This window comes from Oryx dammah, unplaced genomic scaffold, assembly GCF_014754425.2.
Source record: "Oryx dammah isolate SB20612 unplaced genomic scaffold, SCBI_Odam_1.1 HiC_scaffold_3, whole genome shotgun sequence".
Lineage (NCBI taxonomy): Eukaryota > Metazoa > Chordata > Mammalia > Artiodactyla > Bovidae > Oryx > Oryx dammah.
In genome coordinates, this window is record NW_024070187.1 from 116,228,088 (window position 1) to 116,250,657 (window position 22,570).

Here is a 22,570-nt window from a genome sequence, read left to right on the forward strand (position 1 = left end):
CAGACACACCACACACACACACACACACAGACACACCACACACACACACAGACACACCAGACACACACACACAGACACACACACACACACAGACACACCACACACACAGACACACAGACACACACAGACACACCACACACACAGACACACAGACACACCACACACACACAGACACACACACCACACAGACACAAACACCACACACACCACACATACAGACACACACACAGACACACACACACACAGACACACAAACACAGACACACACACACACCACACACATACACAGACACACACAGAGACACACACACACCACACACACACACAGACACACACACACAGACAGACACACACCACACACACAGACACACACACACACACACTGGACAGCTCTCTCACACCACACACAGACACACACACACACCTCCCAAAACGGACCAGAGAGACCTGAGACCTCAGGACTCATCCACACACAAATCCAAAACGGACTAGAGACCTGGAACCATAGACCTCAGAGACTCATCCACAACTGCTGGCCAGTCACCTCGTTTTTTACTATGTGCAACCGTAAGTAATGCTTCAGAGAACACACCCATATCCCAGTCTCTTGCTTCATGTCTGGTTGTATCTTGAGATAAATTCTGCAAGAGTACACCCAAGTCAGAGGGTTGGACAAAATCAAGATTCTTAACACATTTTATGAACAGCCTTCCAAAATAGGCTCTGCTCGCCCCAACCCTGTGACTGTTAAAAACAGAGAAAGCCCTGTGACGTGCGGAAAGTGGTATTGACAATTTGCAGGAGCCAGCTGCGGGAGCTCATGTAAATTATGGGAAAGTTGGGCTTTCTGCCATGCTTCACCCTCAACTGCTAGGAGTATCCACTCATTATTATCCTCATTACTAGTTACTTTTTAGTGGAGCAAAATGAAATCCTTTAAATTCTTTATTTTTAAACAATCCCTTATTTTTTTTTAAAAAAACAAAACCTCAGTGACCTTACTTGCAAGTTATTTGTCTCTCTCGTACCAAAAAAAGAGGCTAACGAAACTGGCTCACTGAGGTGTTCTCAGTAACTGTTGGCAAAATCACAATTCACAAAACCCCAAGTCCAATGTTCTCAAGACTGCATGGCATTTTTAGTCCATGAAACATTACAACAGGTCTAAAAACAAGTGCTTGTGTCTGCTAGTGCACTTACTTTGAAATGTCTTTGTTGTCCTGTTGCCATGGGGACAGCACAGTTCCAGTGGCTGCCCGGTAGCAGTAGACGCCCAGCAGGCCAAGCGCCAGGGCCACTTTTGAGGTGAGGGAGCACCTCTTCTGAATCAGGACAAAAATCACGGTGAGGGAAAGTGCGGCCAGAACAGAGAGTTCAGCCTTATGATCAGAGCTGGAATGAAACGTAAGATGCCAGAAATCACTACAAGGACAACTAGTGATGTGGCAGATCTACACACGTGGCTTTCTAAGAACGGAACAAATAGAAGGGCTGCTAACCCACACTCTCACTGCTCATTCACAACTGGTCCCCACCATCAGCTCTGCACGGGTCAGGGCAACACTGCCTGCTGCCTCTCCTTCCTGGGGCTGCCTCGCTTTCCCCAACCGCAGGTGAGGAGGTTCTGGGCAAAGGAGACGCGTCCTGGCACCACCCTCTCCCATTCGCTTGTAAGTGCAGAGGGAGTCACTCGGGAGAGTCGGCCCCCTTGCAGGTGCCCGAGCAGAGAGACTGGGCACAAGGCTGTCACAGCTGTCTCTCTGCCTGGCCTTTGCCCGTGCCCCCTGCTGCCTCGGTGAGCTGTCCTGGGGGGCAGGGCTTTCCCGTTTCGTTCACTGCAGCTCATGGTCACGAAGCCCAAACACTGAGTCCCTGTGAAGTGGATGAGTCAAGATACACACACTGCACACAGAGAAACTACTAGGAAGACGCCGGGGAAAGGAGGCCGTGTCAGGTGGGTCCTGGGGATGGCGGCAGGGCTACGCTGGGGCCTCCACCGCTGCTCCGCAAGCTGCACTGTGTGCAGACCCTGGGTCACCGTCACAGATGGAAAGCAGAGCACAGAGGAGGCAATTCTGGGTGTCTCGGGGTGCCTCTTGAAGGCTCTGTCTTGGAGCAGGAACCACTGAAACTGCAGCCTCCTCACAAACGGGACCGGGAGAGTCGTGCCCCGATGGAAAGGCACAGGGGGCCAGTGTGCTGAGGGAGGGTCCAGACTGAGGTGTGGCCACAGCCTGGAGAGGGGCAGGGGTGGTGGGGGTGCCCTTGCAAGCACGCCTGTCAGTGCATCTGGAGGCGGAGACCACCAAGCCTTCCTGCAGTGCTGCCATGCCCCAGGAGAGTCAGAAGGTGGTTGTGCTACTCCGGGGCTCTCACCCTCATACGCTCTGGCTCTGCCTGGCACGCCTCAGCTCCCCTCTGCTTCCGCACCCCAGACGGGGACAGGCCAGTACACTCTTTTCAAGGCTGCTGTGAAAATGGAATGAGTGGGCACACAGCAGGCACCTGAAAATTGCTACCAAAGATTTGCTAGTAGTATTATCACTGGGGAGAAATTTACCATAAGAATTATTTGGCCAGAGGAATAAATAATCTTACAGCCTTCGGTGTACAGTTCCAGAAGGACTTATCCGAAAGGACTGTGCCAGTATGTGGTCCCAGGATGCTCTGGTACTTGCCAAGCCCTCACCAGGTATAAAACTGCACTTTGTGACTTGACGCTCCCGAGTCACCAGTGGGAGTGCGCCTTTCCCCGCCCTTTCCTCTGGGACTCCCTTGCTTAGCGGTGTGTCTACTACAGTTGCGAGTCTTGCGTTCTGCCAACAGTTCTAAATAAGCTCTCCCCAGTGTTACGACAGTGACCTTTGTTGGTCTCTCTTGGAAAATATGTTTTCATTTTGCTGTGCTCTTACTTTAGTTGTTTTTTAAGACTTCGTTGACAGTAAAATTTATGATGTAGCCAAATCTTGGTCTTTTCTATCCTAGCCTTTTCTCTGCACTTCAGTCCTCTGTATTTGCCATACTTTCCACTGGGCTACCCAGCCACCTGTGAGAGGCCTCAGAAGCAGCTGAAGACACGCCTCCAGGCTCCAGCCAATGCAGCTGCCCCTCTGGGAGTGGGAGTGGGGTGGGGGAGGCAGGGGGACGGAGAGGGGAGGGGGCACAGGGCTCCTGGTCAGCCTGTCACCCCAGCCCCGCACCATGGGGGACAGGGCAGCGAGTCACGAACTACATCCTGCTGCAACGATCATTATAAAACTCACTGGTTTTCAAACAGGAACACTTACAGTGATTCGGCAATGAAAAACCAAACTACCAGGCTAGCCTCAGATAAATTCACCTTTCAACTCAATTCACGGGTTAGTCTTCTCTTTCTTTAGATTTCAAATACCATTTCTATCCTGAGTAGGAAAAACAGGTCTTTGGAGAGTCTGGCCCAAGGCCACAACTCACGCCCTCACCTGGTGAGCCAGTGCCCCAGGTCGGGCCGGTGGGCCCACTGCACACCGGTCTGGTTCAGGGATCGCAGGAGCCGGCAGCAGGCCAGAACCAGCCAGGGGCTTGCCAGCACCATCCACCGCTCAGGGCCTCTGAGGGCTGCCAGGGAGGAGGGGTCCTTGGGCGCTTGGCTGAGCTCCCACCCCTCAGGGCCAGCACGCTTGCCCTGCAGGGCCACCGCGATCCCGTCAAACTCCTCTCCCGTGTGTGGGCAACGCTGAGGGGCACAGTCGTCTCCCAGAAAGCAGTTTCTGTAGGTTTGGTGGCACAGAGCTAAACACAGTGTGTTCACGAGAAAGTACCAGGTCTGCTGCTCTTCTTCGATGAAGCTGCTTGAGCCCAGACTCAACACATGGCCCACGGTTCCCAAGAGGCTGAGAAGGTCTAACTCTGACCACCTTGAGGTGGACTGAGGTGGCGTCTGTGAAAAGGAAAATGCATTTTGTAAGGAAGAATCTGAACAGTTCACCTTCTTGCTGCACAAGCGTACAGTGCTCACTCACAGAAGATAACTCGCTGCTCCTCATGCCCCGCATCCACTTCACCCCGTCCCCCCGGGTGAACCAGAGGATGTGGGGACAGCAAGGCGACCCTGCCTTGGACGGCAAGCCTGCAGCTGAGGGACAGGAGACTGAAGACGTCTGGACCCCCCTTCTCGGCAGTGCCAGAGCTCTCAGCCCGTCCTTCACACCCCATCCTTGCCTCTCACAGCCACAGCCCACCACTCAAGACCAAAGAACCCCAAGGGCATACTCCACCAAACCAGACATCTAGCTTCTCCGTGAACTTGCTGGAAATCCAGAGTTTCCATTACAGTGGTAGGGTATCACAGTACTAGCCCTTAAATGCACTAATATAAGGCATTTTAGGTTAAGACGAGGACTCAGTGGCCCTCATCTAACACTAGTTGGGACTCATTCTATTGCCTGTGTACACCTAGTACACGGCGGTGGCGTGGGGAACCCCGTCAAGCCCTGGAGAGTCCACTCCTCTGGGGAGCCCCACGCTCGAGCAGGCGTGGGAATGTGTGGGAAACGACAACACACGCGTTCCCTCAGCCACCGGCACGTGAGGAGGGGTGGGTGTCCACGGCCCCATGACCAGGAGCTGCCCTCTGGGGCCTGGAGTCATTGCCCTGGCTCCCTCAGGCCCTGGGCACTGTGGACGAACCAGGACTGCCTGTGTCTCTCTCACCAGCCTGCCACCACAACCAGCTGATGAAAGAAGGTGTCAGAGGCCAAAGGCTGCAAGGAAGTCTAGAGCAGGAAACTGCATTTTCCGAGGCAGAATGAGGATGAGGTCTGAGCTTCTTCTCCATCTCCATCAGTCAGCTGCTTGCTCCTCTGTGCAGCCACTCTAGAGAGGCCCCTGGCCACAGTTCCAGGGACCCCGTCTTTCCAACTGAGAAAGAAGGCATGAGGCCTGACAACACAGGTGAGTGTGTGAAGTTGGGATGGTCAGGGGCCTGGGAGGCTCGCCGCCGGGGTGTGTCCCGTGTCCCCCCACGAAGCGTGGGCCCTTTCCTCAGCTCCCACCAGCACTGTGCCTGCTACACACTAGGGGTCTAAGCCACATCTCATCAGTGGAGCAACAAGAGCAGCGAACCTGGAAAGCCAGTCCTACCTGAGTCAGACACTGCCCACCGGCCCAAGTCCTGGTGAGAGCAGACACGCCCGCACAGAGCAGCGCGGCAGTCAGCGCCATCACTCCGCCCGCAGCCAGCCACGGGAGGTCGCACAGGTAGCACGAGCTGTCCGCGGCGGTGCACACGACGACGTGGAGCGCCGCGAGAGCCAGGAGCAGCAGGTAGAAGAGCAGAGAGAACACGGGCGACAGCAGGGGGACATCCAGCTCAGCCCTGCTGCTCAGCGCCTGCGGGACGCTGAGCAGGAGCAGGGCGAGGGCCTGGAACAGGAACAGTGTGTGTCCATGACTGTGCCAACAGGGCGCGCTCCTGCCCCCTTCCATAAACACTGAATCTCCACGTCCTTTAACTACCAAGCGCTGGTAGAGCTGTCCGCCCAGCGACGCAGCGACCCTGCCCGGGGACCCATACCTCCAGGACCAGGACGGTCCCCACCGCCATGGAGTAGACGTCGTACTGGGCCGCTCGTCTGGTCAGCGACAGCCTCAGCATCCTCAGTGCGTCCAAGTACTGCCTGCGAACCTTGGCTCCCAGGTTGAAAAGGACTTCTGAGTTATTTTCCTCCAAGTACAATCTGACCCAGTTCCTGTGCAATCTTTCCGACACTTTAAACTGCTCAAATCCAGGCTCTAAGAAGAAAGGGCCACACACACAAATCACCGACACGCACACACGTGTAACCTGCGAGTCCGGTTACCGATGGCACGTGGCAGAGCCTGACACTCGTCAAGACGAACTCCCGGGAAGGGTGGCCGCCCCCCAGGAAAGCCCCGACCGCGGTGATGCTGGCCTGTGCCCGCCCCGTCCTTCCTCCTACTGCCCCACTCGCGCGGACAGAAGCCCCTCCTCCCTCTCCTCTCTCTCCACTCCCCTTCCCCACGGTGCGAGAGTGGGACAGCCACGAAAGCAGAGCACCGAGAGGCCCTCAGTTCTACAGAAGCCCCAACCCTCAGGCTCTGTGTGATGACGGGGCAGGAAGTGCCCCAAGGCCGGTGGGCCCCCCGCTTTTCACCGTCAGCGGCCCCTTTCACTTGCTTCCCTCCTTCACAGACCCTCTCTGGGGAGGGATGCAGTCTCTCAGCCTCTCTTGCCACAAGGCTGACGTGCCCCACCTGCTAGATGATCCACGGGTGATGCAAAGCCAGGGCGGCGAAACGGCCCGTCAGTGGGGCCCAGCCCTGGCTGCGGCGGGCTCCCCCGGGGATAGTGGTGGCAGGCTGCCCAAGGCTGGGGGCTGCCTGCTTCCTTTCAGGGCTGAACCAGGCTCAGTCATGACTCGACTGGCCGGCAGAGCAAGAACTTCTTTTCTGAGGCTCCCTGGTACTTACTGTGCTTTTCCAACTTAAAGCAGAGCTGTTTCAAGGTGGTCTGGGTCATGCCTTTCAGGGGCCTTGGCCCAAACCACCAGCAGCGGGCCCACTCCAGCCTTCCCCGATCACAGGCTGACATCCTCGCTGCACAACCCGAGTGTGGGCTCAGATGTCCACAGCCCCACCACCGCCACCGGAGCCAGGGGACCTGCACCAAGCGCTGGGGGCAGGCGTGACCACAAGCCCACTCAGCCCTCTCCCCAGGACCAGTGGGACTGGGATGACTACATGCCCATTTCAGAGAGGCAACTCAGACACCAGAGGAACGGGGCTACGCGCGCACCCAACGGAAACCAAACGCTGACTGCACGCTAGGTGCATCGAGTTCAGGTCCTGCCAGTGCGGGCCTGTGGCCCAGCCGGGTCGCCACACGCGCGCAAAACCACACACAGTGAGAAATGCTGTGGAGGGAAAGTAGAGGGACTAGCGAGAGGCCCTGGTAACACGGCGGGCACCGACAGAAGGCTGGGGCTAAGCGTGGGGGACGGGGCGGTCTGACAGTGCAGTGGAAACGTGAAGGACGCCCGGGAGCCACCCAGGTGAGCAGGGAGAGCAGCACCCACAGGGACAGCACACGCAAAGGCCCTGAGGCGAGCGAGGCCCCCACTGCCAGCGAATGACAGCCCGGTGAGCGCGCCGCTCCAGACGTGGTGGACATCACGGCAGGCCTCGGGACCCGTCTCACTGTCAGACACGCGCCCAGCTCTGGTTCAGGAAACGCTGTCACTGATGGTGCAGACGACGGGCATCCTGGAGGCTGAGGCCTGGCGTGCCTCCTCACTCTGGGGACGGGCCTCTGTTCGTCTCACAGGCTCGTTACGGCCACAGCCACTGCAGCACTCGGTTCCGTGTCCTGGTTTTGGTTCCCTCTTTATTAGTTCTCGGTCTACGAGAAGGGACGCACGGTGCCAGCAGCGACCGATCTGCAGGTTCCTTGCTTCTGGTCCAGACTGAAACAGGCACGCAGCTGGGCCTCAGCTCTGACAGAGCTCCCCACGGGGAGGCCTCAGCTCTGACAGAGACACCCTCAGGGAGGCCTCAGCTCTGACAGAGATACCCTCAGGGAGGCCTCACGATCTGAGCACTGGTGCTCCCCACAGGGAGGCCTCAGCTCTGAGTGCTGGTGCTCCCCAAGTCCTCTTGCCATTCAGGATGCCTGGTGCCCAACCACTCCCTGCTGGCAGGGTGTCTGACCCAAGGTCAGATTATATCTCAGCACAAACTCATGGCACTCACTCTGCTTGGCAGTGCCCCACTACTTCAAGTAGGAAAACACGCCCACATCCCATTGAATGTTGCCTCAAACCGGGAAGTGACCTTCTCGGCATCCAAACAAGCCCAGCCCCAGCATTAAACACCAGCCTTGACATACCTGGATGGGCCACAATGAACTCTCTAAAGCCATGACCCTCCCGTTCTGTGTCATCCCTCAGTTCAGGTCAGCTGCTCAGTCGTGTCCGACTCTTTGCGACCCCATGGACTGCAGCACCAGGCCTCCCTGTCCATCACCAGCTCCCGGAGCCTGTGCAAACTCATGTCCATCCAGTCGGTGTCATCCCTACCAAGCTATAAATACCTTGTTCTTTCTCCCAGCTCAAAAACAAGAACACCCCCTTCTTGGCCCCCATTCAGCTCAGATGACAGCCTGTATCCTGTTCCCGTTAGACCCGGCGCACCTGCTGCACCCACGCCAGCCAGGCATGTGACCCCCTCTGTCAACAGAGCTGCTGAGATCTCACCCGCCAGAGAAGTGGTCAGTTCTCAATTCCTCATTTTACTTTTGCCCATGCCCTGCGGCTTGCAAGATCTTAGCTCCCCGATAAGGGATTCAACCTGTGCCCCTGCAGTGGAAGTGAGGGGTCCTAGCCACTGGAGTGTCGGGGAATTCTCCTCAGTTCCTCACTTTATTTTACCTTGAACCCTATTCAACACGTCCACTCGCTCCCTCCTTCTTGAAGTTCCTTCTTTACTTGGCTTTGTCAACACCAGTCCCACCCCGGGCCTGCAGCACATACACAAGCGCCCTGCCTTACAAACTCGCTCTTTACGCAGCCTTGCCCACCTCAGTGATGCTCACTGCTTCCTCACAGTGTTCAGCCGAAAACCAAAGTTGCTTTTTATGCCACTGGCTAGTCCTCTTTGCACTACCTTCAAAACAGACCCAGAAGCAACCCTCTGTCCTGGATTCCACTGCCTGGGCGACCCCCTCCGCCTGCACTGAGCACCTTACCCTCTTACAGAGGAGGATCTCACACCATCCACCTCACCCTCCTTCAGTGTGGCTCAGAGCCCTCCTCACGGGCACCTGAGACGGCCTCTGAGAACGCAAGGGGAAGCCTGCAGGCTCTGCACGACACCCTGCAGGAGCTCCCCACTTACTCAGAATGGAAGCAAGAGCCACTGGCATGCCTAGAAGGCCCTCAGCCCTCATCTCCTTCTGGCTCCCCTCGGTTCACAGTGCTCCAGCCACACTGGCCCCTGGTCACTCCTTGACTGTGTGGCACGTCCTCACCACAGGTCCCCGCCTGGCCACAAGGCTCCCTCCCAGGCCACGTGCCCCACGGCCCTCACTCATCTGCATGCCCGCCCTTCCCGGGTTCAGCCTTTTCCTAAGGTGCCCATCACCACCTGGCACCCTTTCCTGGCCACCTTTCTCTCTTTCCCGCTCTGGATGAGAAGCTCCCTGAGGGCAGAGCTCTCCTCCTGCTGTGCTGCTAGTGCTCTCAGCAGCCCCTGGCTGAAGAGGGCCACAGTGAGAAAACTCAGCACTCACCAAATAAATAAACTTACGACTTATTCATACTGTTCGTGGGGTTCTCAAGGCAAGAATACTGAAGTGGTTTGACATTCTGTTCTCCAGTGGACTGTTTTATCAGAACTCTCCACTATGACTCATCTGTTTTGGGTGGCCTACACAGTGTGGCTCATAGTTTTATTGAATTAGACAAGGGTGTGGTCCATGTGATCAGTTTGGTTCAGTTCAGTCACTCAGTCGTGTCCGACTCTTTGCGACCCCATGGACTGCAGCACGTCAGGCCTCCCTGTCCATCACCAACTCTTGGAACTTGCTCAGACTCATGTTCATCGAGTCAGTGATGCCATCCATCCATCTTATCCTCTGTCATCGCCTTCTCCTCTTGCTTTCAATCTTTCCCAGCATCACGGTGTTTTCCAATGAGTCAGTTCTTTGCATCAGGTGGCCAAAGTACTGGAGCTTCAGCTTCAGCTTCAGTCCTTCCAATGACTATTCAGGACTGATTTCCTTTACAATGGACTGGTTGCATCTCCTTGCAGTCCAAGGGACTCTCAAGAGTCTTCTCCAATAGCTCTGACTGGAGGGACCTTTGTCAGGGCAAAGTAATGTTTGGTTAGTTTTCTGTGATTGTGGTTCTCATTCGTCTGCCTTCTGATGGATAATAATAAGAGGCTTACGGAAGCTTCCTGACAGGAGACACTGACTTTGGGGGAAACTGGGTCTTAGTAACAGGCAAATTTGGCCTTGGAATGCGGAATGAAGCAGGGCAAAGACTAATAGAGTTTTGCCAAGAAAATAGCAAACACCCTCTTCCAACAACACAAGAGAAGACTCTGCACATGGACATCACCAGATGGTCAACACCGAAATCAGACTGATTATATTCTTTGCAGCCAAAGATGGAGAAGCTCTATGCAGTCAACAAAAACAAGACCAGGAGCTGACTGTGGCTCAGATCATGAACTCCTTATTACCAAATTCAGACTGAAATTGAAGAAAGTAGGGAAAACTGCTAGACCATTCAGGTATGACCTACATCAAATCCCTTATGACTATACAGTGGAAGTGAGAAATAGATTTAAGGGCCTAGATCTGATAGACAGAGTGCCTGATGAACTATGAATGGAGGTTCGTGACATTGTACAGGAGACAGGGATCGAGACCATCCCCAAGGAAATGACATGCAAAAAGCAAAATGGCTGTCTGGGGAGGCCTTACAAATAGCTGTGAAAAGAAGAGAGGCGAAAAGCAAACGAGAAAAGGAAAGATACAAGCACCTGAATGCAGAGTTCCAGAGAATAGCAAGGAGAGATAAGAGCCTTCTTCAGCGATCAATGCAAAGAAATAGAGGACAAGAACAGAATGGGAAAGACTAGAGATCTCTTCAAGAAAATCAGAGATACCAAGGGAACATTTCATGCAAAGATGGGCTCGATAAAGGACAAAAATGGTATGGACCAAACAGAAGCAGAAGATATTAAGAAGAGGTGGCAAGAATACACAGAACTGTACAAAAAAAATCTTCACGACCCAGATAATCACGATGGTGTGATCACTCACCTAGAGCCAGACATCCTGGAATGTGAAGTCAAGTGGGCCTTAGAAAGCATCACTGTGAACAAAGCTAGTGGAGGTGATGGCATTCCAATTGAGCTATTTCAAATCCTGAAAGATGATGCTGTGAAAGTGCTGCACTCAATATGCCAGCAAATTTGGAAAACTCAGCAGTGGCCACAGGACTGGAAAAGGTCAGTTTTCATTCCAATCCCAAAGAAAGGCAATGCCAAAGAATGCTCAAACTACCGCACAATTGCACTCATCTCACACGCTAGTAAAGTAATGCTCAAAACTCTCCAAGCCAGGCTTCAGCAATACGTGAACCGTGAACTCCCTGATGTTCAAGCTGGTTTTAGAAAAGGCAGAAGAACCAGAGATCAAATTGCCAACATCCGCTGGATCATGGAAAAACCAAGAGAGTTCCAGAAAAACATCTATTTCTGCTTTATTGACTAGGCCAAAGCCTTTGACTGTGTGGATCACAATAAACTGTGGAACATTCTGAAAGAGATGGGAATACCAGACCACCTGACCTGCCTCTTGAGCAATCTGTATGCAGGTCAGGAAGCAACAGTTAGAACTGGACATGGAACAACAGACTGGTTCCAAATAGGAAAAGGAGTACATCAAGGCTGTATACTGTCACCCTGCTTATTTAACTTCTATGCAGAGTACATCATGAGAAACGCTGGGCTGCAAGAGGCACAAGCTGGAATCAAGATTGCTGGGAGAAATGTCAATCACCTCAGATATGCAGATGACACCACCCTTATGGCAGAAAGTGAAGAGGAACTAAAAAGCCTCTTGATGAAAGTGAAAGAGGAGAGTGAAAACGTTGGCTTAAAGCTCAACATCCAGAAAATGAAGATCATGGCATCCGTTCCCATCACTACATGGGAAATAGATGGGGAAACAGTGGAGACAGTATCAGACTTTATCTTTTTTGGGGACTCCAAAATCACTGCAGATGGTGATTGCAGCCATGAAATTAAAAGACACTTAGTCCTTGGAAGGAAAGTTATGACCAACCTATATAGCATATTCAAAAGCAGAGACATTACTTTGCCGACTAAGGTCCATGTAGTCAAGGCTATGGTCTTTCCTGTGGTCATGTATGGATGTGAGGGTTGGACTGTGAAGAAGGCTGAGCGCCAAAGAACTGATGCTTTTGAACTGTGGTGTTGGAGAAGACTCTTCAGAGTCCCTTGGACTGCAAGGAGATCCAACCAGTCCATTCTGAAGGAGATCAGTCCTGGGATTTCTTTGGAGAGAATGATGCTGAAGCTGAAACTCCAGTACTCTGGCCACCTCATGTGAAGAGTTGACTCACTGGAAAAGACTCTGATGCTGGGAGGGACTGGGGGCAGGAGGAGAAGGGGACGACAGAGGATGAGATGGCTGGATGGCATCACGGACTCGATGGACGTGAGTCTGAGTGAACTCCGGGAGATGGTGATGGACAGGGAGGCCTGGTGTGCTGTGATTCATGGGGTCGCAAAGAGTCGGACAGGACTGAGCGACTGAATTGAACTGGGTCTTGTTCTGATGGGCGGTGCTATGCTCAGTAAATCTTTAATCCAATTTTCTGTTGATGAAGGCTGTGTTCCCTCCCTGTTGTCTGGCCTCAGGCCAAACTAGTAGGGGTAATGAAGACTGGCAGACTTTATTATTTTGGCTCCCGAATCCCTGCAGATGGTGACTGCAGCCAGGAAATAAAAAGACACTTACTCCTTGGAAGAAAAGTTATGACCAAGCTAGACAGTATTTTAAAAAGCAGAGACGTTACTTTGCCAACAAGGTCTAGTCAAGGCTATGGTTTTTCCAGTGGTCATGTATGGATGTGAGAGTTGGACTCTAAAGAAAGCTGAGCACCGAAGAACTGATGCCTTTAAACTGTGGTGCTGGAGAAGACTCTTGAGAGTCCCTTGGACTGCAAGGAGATCCAACCAGTCCATCCTAAAGGAGATCAGTCTTGAAGGTTTACTGGAAGGACTGATGCTGAAGCTGAAATTCCAATACTTTGGCCACCAGATGAGCTGACTCATTGGAAAAGACTGTGATGCTGGGAAAGACTGAAGGCAAGAGGAGAAGGGGACGATAGAGGATGAGATGGTTGGATGGCACCACCAACTCGATGGACATGAGTGTGAGTAAACTCTGGGAGTTGGTGATGGACAGGAAGGCGTGCAGGTGTGCTGCAGTCCGTGGGGTCACAAAGAGTCGGACATGACTGAGCGACTGAACTGAACTGAGCTGACTGAATGAAGATAATGGAGACCTCCTTCAGAAGGGTTTCTGCACCACTGTTGTATTCAGCGCCCCGAACCTGCAGCACACCAGGCCTCCGAAGGAGACTCCTGCACACTCGCAGGTAGGGCTGGCTCAGTCCCTTGTGGGGACATTGTTTCTTTGTCCTGGCTCCTGGTACACACAAGGTTTTGTTTGTGCCAAGAGTCAGTTTCCCCAGTCCTGTGTAAGTTCTGTAATCATACTGCACTGGCCTCCAAAGTCAAATTCCCTGGGGGTTCTCAGCCCCTTTGCCAGATCCCCAGGTTGGGAAACCTGTTGTAGGTCCTAGAACTTTCTTAACAGTGCGAGCATTTCTTTGGTGTAATTGTCTGCAGCTGTGGGTCGTCTGCTCGGCAGCTCGATAGTGGGGCCAGTGGCGACCTCCTCCAACAGGGCTTATGCCACACGCTGCATGGCCCACGTCTGCTGTGGTCAGAGCCCGTGCCCCTGCGGCAGGCCACCGCTGGCCCATGCCTCCACAGGAGACGTGCCAACACTCAAAAGCAGGGCTGCTCAGTCTCTGTGGGGTCTCTTGGTCCCGGCGCACCCAAGGCTTCGCTTGAACCCTTCAAGCGCCTCTGGCAGATATGGGGTTTGATTCTGAATGTGATTTTGCCCCTTGCTCCTTGGAAGAAAAGCTATGACTGACCTAGATGGCATATTAAAAAGCAGAGACATCACTTTGCCAACAAAGGTCCGTCTAGTCAGAGCTACTGTTTTTCCACTAGTCATGTATGAATGACAGAGTTGGACCATAAAGAAAGCTGAGCACTGAAGAACTGATGCTTTTGAACTGTGGTGTTGGAGAAGACTCTTCAGAGTCCCTTGGACTGCAAGGAGATCCAACCAGTCCATCTTAAAGGAAATCAGTCCTGAATATTCACTGGAAGGACTGATGCTGAAGCTGAAGCTCCAATACTTTGGCCTCCTGATGTGAAGAGCTGACTAATAAAAAGCAGTGCACAAGGACCCCCGCGGTGCCCATCACGAGAACAGCAGGAAGACACCTGGTACAACGGAAGCGTACAGTGAGACGGACACATTAGCAGCTGCTAACTGGCTTACCTTTTTCATACGATGGAACGTTCTCCTGCAACAACTTGCTAAGCTGTACTGTATTTAAATGCAGAAACCTCAGCTGTTCCCGCATTGGTCTTCCTTCTACAACTGGGAACATAAGACTGCCAGTGTTGCTCTTTGGAATCGGCAGACCCAGGCCTATTGAGAGTGTTGCAGCCAGATCCGTCTGTTGGACGTGCGCTGGATGTCTGGCATCACCTAGAAAAAAGAAGGCAGTTTAGGTGACAGGCTCTAGGACGTGTGATGGTGAAGGTGGTCATTCTTAAATCTGACCTTCTACAAGTAATGTTGAATCGAATCACCCTGTGTGCTTCCTACTAACCACAGCCTGGCCTAAAACAACCAAAACCACAGGATCTGAATCTACTCATGCCTCCAGGTCAGATGGGATTTACCAGGTGAACAGAGGACATGTTAACAGACAATGCAGAAAGAGACTCCACAGGACAACTAACCAAATTCTTTAACAAATAATCACGATAAAACAGGATGGGGATGGAGACTTGTAAGTTAAAGGAGACCTAGAGACTGGCCAACAACAACTGAAATTATTTTAAGAAGAATGTGAGCAATTCAGGCCTGAGGGTGCTCTTGAAAACTATGGAGGTTTTGGAGGTAAGTAACTAAGAGGAAGCTGGCAGCTTCTTGAGAGCAACAAGCTGAACCACAGGCCAGTTCCAAGTGTATAAGCCAAGACAGGCTCCCCCGGTATCAGAACAACCTTAAAGACTGGCCTTGAGAAAGACTCTTGCAAAGTTGCCCAAATGTGATGAGACTGGACCACGAACACTGATTATCAACTGTCAAAAATGAGGGTGCAGTCAGCCTGCAATGAGTGGAGCCAACAGCTGGGTGGGTCTGACAGCAAGAAAGGCAACATTTCAGAGCCACTGTGGAAAGTGACCATCATAGAGCTCTGCTGGCTCCGCCAATTCCCAGGCTGCAGTGCCCTCACAGGGATGACGGCAGAGATTTCATGCGTCGGGGTCAAGGTTTCATTGGAGTGGTCTAGTCAAAGTACTCAATAAATCAACCAAGCTAGGCTTCAACAGTACATGAACCAAGAATTTCCAGATGTTCAAGCTAGATTTAGAAAAGGCAGAGGAACCAGAGATCAAATTGCCAACATCTGCTGGATCATAGAAAAAGCAAGAGAATTCCAGAAAAAAAAATCTGCTTCATTGATTATGCCTAAGTCCTTGACTGTATGGATCACAACAAAATGTGGAAAATTCTTGAAGAGATGAGAATACCAGTCCACCTTACCTGCCTCCTGAGAAACCTGTATGCAGGTCAAGAAACAACAGTTAGAACCAGACATGGAACAGCAGACTGGTTCCAAATTGGGAAAGGAGTACACCAAGTCTATATATTGTCACCTTGCTTATTTAACTTATATGCTGGGCTGATTAAGTACAAGCTGGAATCAAGATTGTCAGGAGAAATGTCAGTAATCTCAGATACGCAGATGACACTACCCTTATGGCAGAAAGCGAAAGTGAAAGTGAAGTCGCTCAGTCGTGTCCAACTCTTTGCGACCCCGTGGACTGTAGCCTACCAGCATCCTCCGTCCATGGGATTCTCCAGGCGAGAATACTGGAGTGGGTTGCCATTTCCTTCTCCAGGGGATCTTCCCGACCCAGGGATCAAACCTGCCTTGCAGGCAGACACTTTAACCTCTGAGCCACCAGGTAAGCCCTAAGAGCCTCTTGATAAGGGTGAAAGAGAAGCGTGAAAACGCTGTTTTAAAACTCAACATTCAAAAAACTAAGGCCATGGCATCTGGTCCCATCACTTCATGGCAAATAGATAGGGAGACAATGGAAACAGTGAGAGACTTTATCTTTTGGGGCTTCAAAATCACTGCAGATGGTAACTGCAGCCACGAAATTAAAAGATGCTTGCTTCTTGGAAGAAAAGCTATGACAAACCTAGATAGCATATTAAAAAGCAAAGACATTATTATGCTGACAAAGGTCCGCCTAGTCAAAGCTATGGTTTTTCCAGTAGTCATGTATGGATGCAAGAGTTGGACTATAAAGAAAGCTGAGTGCAGAAGAATTGATGCCTTTGAACTCTGGTGTTGGAGAACACTCTTGAGAGCCCCTTGAACTACAAGGAGATCAAACCAGTCAATCCTAAAGGAAATCAGCCCTGAATATTCATTGGAAGGGCTGATACTAAAGCTGAAGCTCCAATACTTTGGCCACCTAATGCAAAGAGCTGACTCCTTAGAAAAGCCCCTGAAGTTGAGAGGTTGAGGGCAGGAGGAAAAGGGGACGACAGAGGATGAGATGGTTGGATGGCATCATCAACTCAATGGACATGAGTTTGAGCAATCTCCAGAAGATGGTGAAGGACAGGGAAGCCTGGCGTGCTGCAGTCCATGGGGTTACAAAGACTCAGACATGACTGAGCAACTGAACCACAAAAATAAAACAATGACAACAGGCCCTGCAAGGAGGGCTAGAGTTACTGCAATATAGCATTTAATGGTTGGTTTTCATCAAAAACTACATGCAACTATGCAAAGAAACAGGAAAGTATAGCTGAAAGAGAGGAAAAAAAAGCAGGCTGTACAAGCGTCTTGGGAAGGTTCCTTATGTCAGAGTTAATAGACAAAGTCTTCCAAGCAGTCACTGTAAATATGGCCAAAGAACTAAAGAAAACTAGGCAGATTTCCTTGCCTAGGAAGGTAGTAAAGGCAGATATGATGACAGGGTCCCATCCTTCAGAGATTATCAATAAAGGGTTAGGAATTAGATGGAAACTCTGAAGGTGAGAAGTATAACTGAAATGAAAAATTTACTATGAGGGCTCAACAGCAGATTTTCAACTGGAAGAAGAATCAGCAAAGACAGATCGATAAAAATTAAATAATTATACAATAAACAATTATACAAGCTGAGAAACAGAAAATCTCCCAAATTTGATGAGAAACATTAATTTACACATCCAAGAAGCTCAATGAACTCCAAGTTGGACAAATACAAACTACAAGGAGTGAAGCAAAACTAATTAGATTAATGGTTGATTTCTCATCAGAACCACAGAGGCCAGAAGGCAGCAGGACAGCAGGTGCAAAGAGCTGAAAGAACCGGAATGCTATATCCAGCAAAACTACCTTTCAAAAAATCAAGGGGAAATGAAGACATCCTGAGACTAAAAAAGCAAAAAAGACAATTTATTATTAACAAACTCAGGACTCAAAAAACTAAGATCATGGCATATGGTCCCATCACTTCATGGCAAATAGATGAGGAAAAAGTGGATTTTATTTTCTTGGGCTCTAAAATCACTGTGGATGGTGACTATAGCCATGAAATTAAAAAGACGCTTACTCCTCAGAAGGAAAGCTATGACAAACCTAGACAGGGTACTAAAAAGCAAAGACATCATTTTGCCTAAAAGGTCCACACAGTCAAAGCTATAGTTTTTCCAGCAGTAGTATACGTATGTGAGAGGTAGACCATAAAGGCTGAGTGCCAAAGAATTGATGCTTTTGAACTGTGGTGTTGGAGTTCCTCGGACTGTAAGGAGATCAAATCAGTGAATCCTAAAAGAAATCAACCTTGAACATTCATTGGAAGGACTGAAGCTGAAGCTCCAACACTTTGGCTACCTGATGCAAAGAGCCAACTCATTAGAAAAGACCTTGATGTTTGGAAAGATTGAAGGCAAAAGGAGAAGAGGGCAGCAGAGGATTAGATGGTTGCATGGCATCACCGAATCAGTGGACATGAGTTTGAGCAAACTTGGGGAGACACTGAACAGCAGGGAAGCTTGGTATACTGCAGTCTGCTGCTGCTGTTAGGTCGCTCTAGTTGTGTCTGACTCTGTGCGACCCCATAGACGGCAGCCCACCAGGCTCCCCCATCCCTGGGATTCTCCAGGCAAGAACACTGGAGTGGGTTGCCATTTCCTTCTCCATACTGCAGTCTATGGGGTCACAAAGAGTGGGACACGACTTAGCGACTGAAGAACAATCAACCTGCCTTACAAGAAAGACTAAAGGAAGTTCTTCACCCTGAAAGCTACTGACTCCAGATGGTAATCTGGATCCACTTAAAAAAAAAGGTAAAGAGTATCAGTACAGCTAACTAGTTATGCTGCTGCTGCTGCTGCTGAGTCGCTTCAGTCGTGTCTGACTGTGCAACCCCATAGACGGCAGCCCACCAGGCTCCCCCGTCCCTGGGATTCTCCAGGCAAGAACACTGGAGTGGGGTGCCATTTCCTTCTCCAGTGCATGAAAGTGAAAAGGTTCTATAGTTTATAATGATATAGTTATAAAAGATAGCATAAAATGTATTTTTCTCTTAAATTCCAGAACAATTATATAAAACTATATGTATGTATGTATGTGTCAAACCATATATATATATTGTCAGACTACAACATATAGAAATGGCATGTATCTGACAAACAGCAGAGCAGAGGTGAGTAGAAGCAATGTTCTAGTGGAGAAAGAAATGACATGGTAAGAAAATATATGTCCACACAAAAACTTGCTCAGAATCACTCATAGTGGAATGGAATGTTTCCAAAAAGTGGAAACAACCCAAACATCTATCAGTTGATGGATGGATAAACAAATGTAGAACATATATATAATGGAATATTATTCAGCAAGAGAAAGGAATGAAGTCCTGACACCTGGTACAGGATGAATGAACCCCGAAAACATTACCCCAGTAAAAGAAGTTGGTCACACAAGACCATTTATTATTGTTTTGTTCAGCTGCCAAGTAGTGTCCGCTTCTTTGTGACCCCATGGACTGCAGCACACCAGGCTTACCTGTCCCTCACCATTTCCCGGAGTTTGCCCAAGTTCATGTCCATTGAATTGGTGATGCCATCAAACCATCTCATCCTCTGTTGCACCTTTCTCCTGCCCTCAATCTTTCCTAGCATCAGGGTCTTTTCCAGTGAGCTGGCTCTTCACATCAGGTGACCAAAGTATTGGAGCTTCAGTATCAGTCCTTCCAATGAATATTCAGGGTTGATTTCCTTTAAGACTGACTGGTTTGATCTTCTTGTCGTCCAAGGGACTCTCAGGAGTCTTCTGCAGCACCACAGTCGCATGAGATCATTTATTACAGGGCTCTATTTGTACGGAATGTCCAGAAAAGGCAAATCTGTAGAGACAGGAAGATTAGTGTTTTCTGGTGGCTGAGGATGGGGATGATACTGGGTTGGAGGAAGCGGAGATGACCAGTAAAGAGGTGATGCTATATCCCAAAATTGACACTAATGATGGCCAACCAATTCTGAATGAACTAAACGGCAGGTGTGGAGTGCTGGCTCAAAAAATAAGCTTGATAAGAACACAGACTATAACTACTCTCAAAGCAAACAAACAAGTCAGCAAAACAAGGAAGAGCTTACTGTGGGCACTGAGGTCAGCCACGTGAGTAGCCCACGCAGGCGGTCCCTAGGCACAGCCGCCCGGGCCCTTCCTAAAGACGTGTCAGGCCTCCCAGGGAGGATATCCTTAAATGCCCATCTGAGCCATGAAACATCAGCAGTTAAGTTAAAAATAACCCTAAGATTCCTATAATATTAATGACAACAGGCCGGCCTCGCTGTCCCTGCTCTTCCTCAGACCATAAGCTCCCTGTCTACAGTGCCAGCACAGCGCCCAGCTGACTGCGCGTGCTCAGTGTCGTCTGCGGGATGGGTAGACAGAGGGATGCAGCGGGTGCATCTGGCCAGGGGCTCTCACTAAGGCAGACGAGCCCCACGGGACCCTGCCCGGGGTGTGCATGTGTCGGAGGCCAGAGCTCCAGTGTGTGCCGTGCACACTCACTGGAAGGCAGGCTCCAGCTGGGCACCCAGTAGAGGCTCAGGGGAGCCAAGACCTGATGCCTTTGAAGCCAGACGTCTAAGAGGAGGTAGTGCTGTAAACAGACAAAAGGGTTAGGGTGGAGCTTCTTCCCCAGCCAGTCCCTGCTCAAGTGGAAGATTCAGTCATTCAGTATTTTCAGTCCCCATTACACACCAGGCGATGCTGAGGCCCAAGGCAAACAGTGATGCATAAAACAGGCCTGGCCCTGCCCCACTCTAGCTCCCAGCGAGAAGGCAGACGTACACGAACTGCAGTTCATTCTGTGGCTGTGAACCGTGATGGTGATGGTGGAGCGGATGAGTGCTGTGAGAGATGACCTCAGGGAAGGCGAGACCAAGGACGAGCGCCTGAGCAAGCTGAGGGGCTGAGGAGGATGGGTCAGCGCGTGTGAGGAAGAGCCCAACACCTGGAGGATGTGTGGGGGAGGCCAGGATACGATGAGCAACGGGCATGCGCCTCCAGACAAGGCTGTGAGGGAGGCGAGAAGCCTCGCGTGGGGTTTTTACTTTATCCGAGGTTCAGCTTCTGAAAGGTGGTATGTATGGGAGCCTGGAACAGTCTGGCACAGGTGAGGAGCAGGGAGAGGGCAGACCAAGGCAGACGCCCAGGTTTCCAACCTGAAGAACTGTGTGAACGGCACCACCCGCGGACAGGGATGCAGAGAGGGCTGATTGTAGGTGCGGTCATCTCATCTGCTCTCCCTGTGGGAGATGCAAGAGGGCGTCAGTAGGCAGGGGGGCTGACAGTTTGGAGGGTGAGAAAGAGGCACAGCTGGAGGATAAATCCAACAGGTGTGAGCCCACTCATGGCACTTAAAACCATGGAAGAGCATGCGATCATCTCGGGGTAAATGCAGAATCAAACAGAGGCAGTCCAAAAGAAAGGCTAGGGCAAGGGTGCTGAGCCAGCCAACAGGACTGAGTGAGAGGTGGAGGGGACCCAAACAGGTGGGAAGTCCCAGGCCCAGGGGTCAGCAGAGCCAATGGTACTGAAAAGTATCAGAGTGTCCAGCGTGGAAACAGCCGTGAGCTGATGGCTTGCATGTCCTAAAGGGAGGAGGCAGGGGTCTTGTGCAGGCCTGTGCTGAGGGGTCCAGTGTGCCTGGGTTGGAGAGCTGAGGTGTGTCTCAGTGCTGACAATGGGCTCTCAGACAGTTCTACTCTGAGTGGCCTTATGACTCTAGTTGACATTGCTATCTATTCAAGATAGTCTCAAATAATAGATTCTTTTTCTTAAGTTAAATTTTTTATGTTTCTCTCAATTCATACATGCAGTTCAGATGTCCCTAAGCCTCTGGCAGTTTTTATTATTTAGATTTCCAGGCGGTGACATTCATACCACACAATTCCCAAAAGGAACATGTGTATTTTAAGAATAAGGGCAAGAAACATAAACTCCAAATCCTGCCTGGTCCTTGCTCCATTAATTTTCATTCTCATCATTCAGGGTTTTTCAAACTTACACAGCTTCTAAAAATGGTTTTTAAAATTAAAATCAAAGTATAGAAAACAAAGAAATAAAGTACAGGCTTAAACTGTTAAGCATCCAAATCTCACCAGGTTTCCGTTCAAATGCAGAGCTAATTAGGACCAGAGCAGTGTTTACTTCCTCTGTGGAAGAGGCTCCATGGCCTCCAGCTTCAGACATGCCATGATCACCACAGAGAGCCAGCAGACTGGGCAGCAGAGCCTCTCTCTCCTGTGAGGCGAAGAGAAAGCATTTCAGTTGTGCACAGACTGGGGTGAACACACGATCTTGTTAAGAAAACTACTCCAGATTTCAGCTTTGCTTTGTAAATAGTAGCTCTTTCTAAATGAGTTATTTTCATTATTTTTTCTAACCTACGAACTTACAGTCAGATTAAAGGGTCAAGGTCAAGTAATGTCATAAATAGGGACTTCACCGGCAGTTCAGGGGCTTCCCTGGGGGCTCAGCTGGTAAAGAATCTGCCCGCAATGCAGGAGACCTGGGTTTGATCCCTGGGTTGGGAAGATCCCCTGGAGAAGGGAAAGGCTACCCACTCCAGTGTTCTGGCCTGGAGAAGTCCGTGGACTGAATAGTCCATGGGGTCGCAAAGAGTCGGCCATGACTAGGTGCCTTTCACTTTAGCTTGCTGGCAGTCCGGCGGTTAGGACTCTGCCCTTCCACTGCAGGGGGCTTGGGTATGACCTGCGGTCAGGTAACTAGGATGCCACGCACAGCCAGAAGCCCCCAAGACTAACAACAGTGATGTCCTAAGTCAGACAAACGGGATTAAACGGAGGTCACAGAGCACAGGACAGTCTTCGTACCTGTCGCACACAGCTGCCCTCTGTCCCTAGGGCTCTGGCCAGCGGCCCCTGCTGCCCCTGGGACGGACCTGCAGGCTCCACGTTGCCCGTGCTGCTTCCTCGCCTGGAACATACCTTTATGCGTGGCTTACTGGCACTCCCACCCGCTTCAAGCCTCTGCTCACCACTCACATGTCCTCAAAGCCTGCTCTGATCATGCAGTTTAACACTGTGGCCTTTCTCTCACACGTACACTCCCCC

General features: G+C 50.9%; 1 protein-coding gene across 5 annotated transcripts in view; it reads right to left on the minus strand.

The window, feature by feature from the left end:
- The window catches only part of PIGG (phosphatidylinositol glycan anchor biosynthesis class G), a 41,553-nt gene that overhangs the window by 8,903 nt on the left and 10,080 nt on the right, over positions 1 to 22,570 (minus strand). For 3 of the 5 annotated variants that reach the window (XM_040237739.1, XM_040237743.1, XM_040237740.1), the window contains exons 5-10: positions 21,596 to 21,737; positions 14,180 to 14,392; positions 5,555 to 5,772; positions 5,122 to 5,403; positions 3,462 to 3,919; positions 1,201 to 1,392 (exon numbers count right to left, since the gene is read on the minus strand). In XM_040237739.1, coding sequence (XP_040093673.1) covers positions 1,201 to 1,392; positions 3,462 to 3,919; positions 5,122 to 5,403; positions 5,555 to 5,772; positions 14,180 to 14,392; positions 21,596 to 21,737 — 1,505 coding nt within the window. Of the gene's footprint in view, positions 1 to 1,200; positions 1,393 to 3,461; positions 3,920 to 5,121; positions 5,404 to 5,554; positions 5,773 to 14,179; positions 14,393 to 18,989; positions 19,026 to 21,595; positions 21,738 to 22,570 lie in introns of those variants that run through there. The other 2 variants (XM_040237744.1, XM_040237741.1) reach the window with 2 other exon arrangements.